Consider the following 9061-nt stretch of genomic DNA (forward strand, 5'->3'; position numbering starts at 1 on the left):
CATGAATTTGTCGCCGCATGACTAAAAAGAGAAAAATATATACAATATAACATATTATTACATATATTACATATTACGTACTTACAGCCTGTATATAAAACATTGATGGAGGTGTTTTTATATTTTCAGAGTGTTTTATAGGCATTTTAATTGTATACATTTGTATATATTTTTATAGGCACTCCATTGTCAGCTGACTCTTGGTAGTCTTTATTTTTTGCATAAAAACAAAGTCAAATGTGTTCTTGTCTTGCATATGGATTGTGAATAATAAGCAAAAAATAAATAAAAATGCAGTTCTACTTTCAGTAAATAGCTTCTGGATATTCGTTTTCTAGTTTGTTTTTCTTGTTTGGACCATGTTCCATGTTAAAATTGTGGTGTTTTTGGTGAGTAATAACATTTCAATTATTTTTAACGGGGAATGTCAATTAGGGACACAATTATTTTGAGTCACAGAACTAAATAAAACAATAAACTGAAGCACTATTGCATTCCTTTTAGTGTAGCATGTGAGAAATGAGTGAATGAACAAGACGGATTTGGTCCTCATCAGTTCTGTGCAATTCCCAGGAATCCAACAGCTGTCACACAGAGCAGAGCGACTTGGAGGACAGACCAGGCCAAGTGGCCTGCAGGCTTTTAATTAAAAGTCTGTGTAGTTAAGGGCCGCGGCTAAGCAAATATGGGCCTCTTGCATCAGATTTTAAGCTGAGCGAGAAAGAAAGGCTCTCAGGAAGCAGGATGGAGAAAAAATGTGTTGAGGAGAGAGATCTTGGTACGATGTCATCTGATGTACAGTCTAATGATGTCAGACAGAGGGGCACATTATAATAATGGGGGACATTATAACCATAACAGGGCATTTGCATCGACTTTGGTTTCATAATTGCTATGGTACATTTAATATGGTGCAGATATATCCTTGTATTAACTTATGTTAACAGTAAAAGTTGCTACTTTTAAAAACACACTTGACATAAATGGGAAGGTGGCAATAGTTGCTTAAGAAATCAAAGCAAGTCAAAAACTGTTCATTTGTGCAACAACAGTGACATCTGTTGGTGGAAACGACAAACTACAACATCACAACTATAAGACATTTCTTCTAAGTTTTTTTTAACAAGCAGGAGAAAAATGTGGACACACCCTCTCATTTCAATGCGTTTTCTGTATTTTCACGACTATTTACATTGTAGATTGTCACTGAAGGCATCAAAACTATGACACCTGTGAAATGAACACCATTTCAGGTGACTACTTCTTGAAGCTCATCGAGAGAACGCCAAGAGTGCGCAAAACCGTAATCAGTGGCTATTTTGAAGAAACTAGAATATAATACATGTTTTCAGTTATTTCACCTTTTTTGTTAAAGGGGAACATTATCACCAGACCTATATAAGCGTCAATATATACCTTGATGGTGCAGAATAAAGACCATATATTTTTTTTACCGATTTCCGAACTCTAAATGGGTGAATTTTGGAGAATTAAACGCCTTTCTGTTTATCGCTGTTTTTGAGATGCCGTCAGAACGTGACGTCTCCGAGGTAATACAGCCGCCATTTTCATTTTCAACACATTACAAACACCGGGTCTCAGCTGTTATTTTCCGTTTTTTCGACTATTTTTTGGAACTTTGGAGACATCATGCCTAGTCGGTGTGTTGTCGGAGGGTGTAACAACACTAACAGGGAAGGATTCAAGTTGCACCACTGGCCCGAAGATGCAAAAGTGTCTGCCGTCAGACCCCCATTGAATGTACCAAAGTGTCTCCACATTTTACCGGCGATGACAGACATGGCACAGAGATGTATGGATAACCTGCAGATGCTTCTGCAACGATAAATTCAACGAAATCACAAAGGTGAGTTTTGTTGATGTTGACTTATGTGCTAATCAGACATATTTGGTTGCGGCGTGACTGCCAGCTAATCGATGCTAACATGCTACGCTAATCGACGCTAACAGGCTATTTACCGGCGGTGCTAAGGCAGACATGGCACAGAGATGTATGGATAACCTGCAGATGCATTTGCAACTATATTACGTTTCCTTCCACCCACATTTAATGCGAAACAAACACTTACCAATTGAAGGATTTAAGTTGCTCCAGTGTCACGAGATGCGAAAGTCCTGATCGTTTGGTCCGCACATTGGACCGTAACTCCACATGTGTTCATTCGTAGTTTTAATGCCTTCAGTGATAATCTACATTGTAAATAGTCATGAAAATAAAGAACACCCATGTGAGAAGGTGTGTCCAAACTTATGGCCTGTACTGTATATAAAACTAAGTGGATTTATGATTGCATTGTAGCGAAGGTGCATGCGGAAGTATGTGCATGTACATGCATCACTGTATAAATGATGTCGCTTGTTGCTATAATTACATGCGAAAATGTCATGTACAAACCAATACTGTCCTGAGAAAATACTGCCAGTTTGACAGCAAATATTATATAAGAAAGATGCACATACCGTATTTCCTTGAATTGCCGCCGGGGCGCTAATTAATTTAAAACTCTCACTCCTGCGCTTACCAAAGGCATGCGGTAAAAGTAAGCATGCGCTAATTATTTAATAACATCTTCTCAGTCCGGCACTTACTAAAGGCATGCAGTAAAAATTTGAGTGTGATGTAAGCTTGGACCTTAAATCCTACTGAATAGCTCTTAATCTTCTTCCCTTTATGCGATTTTGAATTACCGGTATTGAAATCAGCCTCTTCCATTCTGAAAATGATGACAGGGGAAGTGTCACTCGTGACGTCACGAGTTTGACCAGGCGGTAATACTAAGCATGCGCTAATTATTTTGGGAAGCGAGTTTGACCCGGCAGTAATTCAAAGCAAACGCATACTATATGCCCTGCGGCAATTCAAGGAAATACGTTAATTGTTTCACATCTTTTTTTTTAGGGGGAGGATTAAGTCATTTATACATTTTATTCAAGTTTTTTTGATGCCAATATTTCTTAATTTACAGGGCAGATTGTAAACAAAAGGCACCAAGACAAACATACAGCACATTTAAACACAGATCCTTCATAATGATTTCATTGACCACTGTCAATAATTAATGAACAATTCAATTACCCAAATTCCTATGCACAAAATTCCAGCAAACAAATTAAATATTTTTGTTTTTCTACAGACATCTAAATGTTAAATAATCTTCATGAAAAGTAAACTTTTTTTGTTGTTGAAAGGATGACAAGAAATGTGCTTCTTCCACTGTTGTATATTATAATTGTTTTTAATAATGCACCGTGTATGTTCCCAAAATACATTTAATGTCCAGTTTGCAGGAAATGCTCTGCTAAATAGCAGACTAAATGTTACTTAATCTATTTCAATAAATCTAAATGGTCCAAGTATCTGGTCCATGTTGTATCTGGAATAATTTAGAACAAACAAGCGGTTATGAAATTTTGTGAGGGGGGACAAGGCAATGTATTGCAGTTAGTCAGTTGAATTGAAAATACCTCTAAAATTACCGCTGCTTAGGATATAATACAACCGTTTGTACAACAGTAACATAAAATACAAATATGAGTATGTATTTGCTGCTTTTGTATATTACTAACATGTTTTCCCAAAATTACATTAAATTACGGTTAAATGTCTGATTCTGATTAACGGGGCTAGAGCCGCCGTGCCAGCAACGTCTAGGTTGCAGGTTCGATTCCAGCTTCCGCCTTCCTAATCACGCCCGTTGTGTTGTTGGGCAACACATTTCACCCTTGCTCCTGATTGGTCGTGGTTATCGCCTTGTGTGTTTGAGTGGGTGAATGCGATGTATAATGTGATGGGCTTTTCTATGAGGGGCAGTTAGGGAACTTATTCAGAATTACCTCTTACATACACTACTGAAATGCTCTCACATACACAACTGAATTTTTTTTCTCTCACGCACACTAGGGAAACGCTCTCATACACACTACTGAAACACTCTTAATCGCACTACTGACATGCTCTCAGATAAACTACTGAAATATTTTTCTCTTACACACACACTACTGAAACACTATCATACACACTACTGAAATGCTCTCACATAAACAACTGAAATATTTTTCATTCACACACACTACTGAAACACTCATACACACTTCTGAACCACTTTTATACACACTACTGAAATGCTCTCACATAAACAACTGAAATGTTTTTCTCTCATACATACTACTGATATGCTCTCACATAAACAACTGAAATGTTTTTCTCTCATACATACTACTGATATGCTCTCACATAAACAACTGAAATATTTTTCTCTCATACACACTACTGAAACACTCTTATACACACTACTGAAATGCTCTGACATAAACAACTGAAATGCTTTTCTCACACACACTACTGAAACACTCTTATACACACTACTGAAATGCTGTGACATAAACAACTGAAATATTTTTCTCTCATACACACTACTAAAACACTCTTATACACACTACTGAAATGCTCTCACAAACAACTGAAATGTTTTCTCTCACACACACTACTCACACACACATATTTATATATATATATACACACACACACATATATACACACACACACATACACACTACTGAAATGCTCTCACATAAACAACTGAAATAGTTTTCTCTCATACACACTACTAAAACACTCATACACATTACTGAAATGCTCTCACAAACAACTGAAATCTTTTTCTCTGTCACACACTACTGAAACACTCTCATACACACTATTGAAACACTCTTACACACACTACTGAAATGGGTTTTTTAGTGGGTTCAATCCTGGGCTCAGGATCTTTCTGTGTGGAGTTTGCATGTTCTCCCTGTGACTGCGTGGGTTCTCTCCGGGTACTCCGGCTTTCTCCCCCTCCCCTCCTGTAATATTACATACAATTAAATTACCCTTTTTTTTTTAACTCAAATAGTCCCTAGTTTAAAAGATTGATACATTATTTAAAAAGTACCAATGCAGCTACCTATTATTTTACATAACACTAAGCATGAAAATATTTGACACAATCTGGATGACAATGAAGACTCGGGTCCTTGGAAGGTTGGAGCCACTGTTCTACAAAGTACACACACAATCTTATTGGCACTCTTTAACATACGCTTTCTTTAGCTAACTACAGTATCTAAAGCCTTAAGCAGGTTATAGGTAGTATTCCTTACCAATAACTAAATTCTGCTGACACGAACTGAGTCATTCGGAAATAAGGCACATGTAGTTCTTTAGAAAGTCCAGCAGGTGGAGACGAAATACAAGATGAATGTGTTCAGCCTTGTGGCTGCAGGTCTGCATTGAGGAATGTGCTGCTAAACTTTACTGTCTACCAGAGAGGCTAAAGCTCATCCGACACCTGTCTAGAATTGAATCCAGATGAGGCGTTCAAGGACATAGTTCTGAGTGCAGCAGATGCAGAAGGGCTATGGTAACGAGGCAAGTCGCCCTCTGAAGCCGCTTCCCCGTCTGGGAGGTAAGGAGGAGGAGGGAGATCAAACCAGGGAGGACGACTGCGGGACAAGAAAAACAGATGATTGGATATGGCACAGAATATTTTGTTAAATGATCCACATTTTTCAACACAATCACAAATGTAGTAAAGTAAGTACCACTGATAGTCACACACCACACACACTAGGGGTAGTGAAATTACCCTCTGCATTTGACCCATCCCCTTGTTCCACCCCCTGGGAGTTGAGGGGAGCAGTGAACAGCAGTGGTGGCTGCGCTCGGGAATCATTTTGGTGATTTAACCCCCAATTCGAACCCTTGATGCTGAATGCCAAACAGGGAGGTAACGGGTCCCATTTTTATAGTCCTTGGTATGACTCGGCCGGGGTTTGAACTCACGACCTACCGATAACAGACAAAATACTGTATTTGAATGTTTTTATAATTTGTATTCTTGGCAATTTATGACAGCATGAAGCTAAAACTATGCTGAAAATAATTACAGCATTTAACAGTATTTTTTCACAGTCAAGTACAGCAACCGAAATGTACTGTAACATTACAAAAGTGACTGTAAAAATGTACACAGCTGTTAACTTATTTCACAGTAAAATACTCTAATCATAATCCTCTTTATCTATTTTTTATCTATTTATTTATTATCCTATTTATCAGTACAGTAATCTATTTATTTATATCTGCACCTTATTGCTCTTTTATTCTTCACTAAAACAAGCTAATGCAAGGGAATTTTCTTCCTATCTGTACTGTAAAGTTCAAATTTGAATGACAATAAAAGGAAGTCTAAGTCTAAGTCTCTGTAATATTACAACAAACTACTGTGAATTCAATCTGATTTGTACCAATAGGCGTTCCGTAGACTACGTCCTGCACAAGTGGCGGTATGCTGCTAAACCCACAGAGTAAATTACAACTGTGTAATATTATAATTATGAAATTACAGTATTTAGTTGTACTTTTATTGCAGTTTACGATAAAAACAATTTTGTGAAGTCACAGAATTTAGTTCTAAATTTATGGTAAATTATTGTAAAATCACAGCTATGTAGTTACAGTAAATTTGGGTAAAGATATTTCACAGTAAATTACTGTAAATCATACTGTGAAAGTAATGTAATTATAAACTGTAATTTGCAGTGAATTTACGATGAAGATTTCTATAGTGTGGAGTTTAGATTTGATCATTTATTGTCATTATAAAAAAATAATACCAATACTATTACAACTTACAGTCTCTCCAGGATGTCACTAACATTTTTTTTATTGTCAGCTTTAGCAAAAAGTTGTCATGTTGTGAAAAATAGTGACGTATTTCCTAATATTGCATCAGTTTGCATGAATTTGGTATCCACTGTTCTTTTTTTTACCTTAACACCTAAAAAGCACATCAATTAATATATGCTTCATATTCACACATTTGGAAAATAAAACTAACTTGTTTTGCACAGAGAAATTAAACCTAATTTATGGGTGGGCACTGGATGACAGTAAGAGCACATTATCTTAACATATTGTGTAAATACATAAGTATAAAAACCAGTCTTGTCAAATGATTGATTTGTTCGGATTCAACGCATTTTTGAACTTGGATTATTTTATCGTCAGACTGTCTTCCAAGACATGTTTTCAATGTTTTAATTAGATGCACGTTATTTATTTGCCCAAAACTTGCAGATTGTTTTGTCTAAAGTCCCATTACGGTTTATTTTGGAGCAAAATTTGCCTTTGAACTCCACTTTGAACTCCTCTTTGACTTAATGTATGCATTGACCTGATCACTGACCATATATTATTAACCCACCCTGCCTAAGGTAACGGAGCATGTACAACCAAAAAACATTGCGTGATTAAACTGCGTTTATACAGGATTAATGCAATATTTTTTTGGTGATTAATCACAAGAGTTAACCAATTAAATTTGACAACCATAAGAAAAAACAAAGGGTTTGTCATTGCCCACTGTCTGCTCTGTAATCCACATTTTCTCTGTACGTAGTTAGTTGTACATATTTGTTTATGTTTCAAATAGGGCTGTCAACCAATTAAAACATTTAATCACGATTAATCACATTTTTCTATGAACTCTTGTTCTTTATTCTGTAGTGAACTTGTAATTAAACACAACTATTGGCATGGACTGAGGGTCACACAGGACTCGAGCACGTTAATTGTACGTCAAAAGAAATACTGCCTTAGAGGAAATTTTTGTTAACTTATTATTGTGATAACTTTGACTGCACTAAATTTGAACAGATGGCTTTTGCTAAGAACTTTGTTGAACTGTAAAACAATATTTTTGTTTGTAAATGAGAGCTGATGAGACTTTTGTCTCCATTCCATTCTGCCGGTCACTTGAAACAGAATTCCGTACATTATTATTTTCAAGGAAAATGTATTAAGATTCAAATTCAGATCGATACTATACCAACTCACGGTACCTGGGAATCGATACCGCTACTCGATGGTACAAATTCGCAGTCCATTGTGTATGTATGTATAAATGTGAATTGCTAAATAAAAAAAACATTATTTTTAAACACATAACACTTAGCTGTCATTGTCCAATTGTTATCTTGATTTCTTACACGTCCGTCTCATTTTCAAGTACTTTACTGTGTTATATAGTAGTTTGCAAGGAGATGCCATCCCAGAACTTTAGATGGCAGTAGTGTACAGGCTCGATTGGGTGTGTTACCTAGTACATGGCAAGAAACGTAGCCTTTGCTATTAAGTTGCCAGTATTTTCTTTTGTTGAGTCCTACAAAGTGTTTATACTGTAAGTAATGTACATATTACACACCAGTAGTTTGAATGTAACGTAGATTTTATTTGTAGTTTTCATTACCAAATCTGGGGGTGTAGAAATGGCCATGAAAAATCGCAAAGGCTTAATTTTTAGCATGTCGATGGCAAGTCCAATGTAAATTAGCATCAAGCTTGCTAATTTATAAAATAATTTGATTGATGGCATTAAATATGTAACATTACCTAAATGCTGAGTCCTTGAGTGCTTGAGCCAGTGACGAGTTAGCAACCGGATAGATATCGAAATACGGCACGGTTTAATTTCACGTCACTCAGTAGCCGGTAGTAATGGCGGACTTTGGTCGGTACCTATACAAGCACAAAATCTGTTACCTGTCCCCAGGCTTTGGTACACTTTAAACTCCAGCTGACCAGGTGCTTGAAATACTAGCTATTAGTATTGGCTTTTGCCAGTGGAAATGCGCCAATATCGATTACTGCCGTGTGGAGTAGGTACAGAGCCAATGTTCCCTCTACTTTTTCATGTCGCTGAGCAAAAACGCAAAAACTTCCAGAACACAGAGTGAACACATTTGCACACTCTGGCCCCACCAGCGTCACACCTGTCCCAAACATGAATTAATAACAAGTTAATTTTTTTATTATGATAATCAAACGACGGCACTCATTTTCATGAGATTATTTTCAAATTTAAGTGACTGCCAATGAAAATAACAAAAACATCTTTTTTTTCATGAGCTATGTATGTACCAGCATGTCTGGGTGGGAGTCCTACTTTGGAAATAATTTGTACCCCCTTTCAGAGATCTCATTTAATTCCCCTTAAAA

At 36.6% G+C, this 9061-nt stretch overlaps 1 protein-coding gene across 4 annotated transcripts in view; it reads right to left on the reverse strand.

Annotated features, from left to right (window-relative positions):
• Nucleotides 1–2933: 2933 nt before the first annotated feature.
• The window catches only part of ldlrad3 (low density lipoprotein receptor class A domain containing 3), a 176877-nt gene continuing 170749 nt past the window's right edge, over nucleotides 2934–9061 (reverse strand). For all 4 annotated transcript variants that reach the window (XM_061917624.1, XM_061917622.1, XM_061917621.1 and 1 more), the window contains exon 6: nucleotides 2934–5505. In XM_061917624.1, the coding sequence (XP_061773608.1) occupies nucleotides 5334–5505 (172 nt within the window). In that variant the 3' untranslated portion in view covers nucleotides 2934–5333. The remainder of the gene's footprint in view (nucleotides 5506–9061) is intronic.

This window comes from Nerophis ophidion, linkage group LG12 (assembly GCF_033978795.1).
Source record: "Nerophis ophidion isolate RoL-2023_Sa linkage group LG12, RoL_Noph_v1.0, whole genome shotgun sequence".
Lineage (NCBI taxonomy): Eukaryota > Metazoa > Chordata > Actinopteri > Syngnathiformes > Syngnathidae > Nerophis > Nerophis ophidion.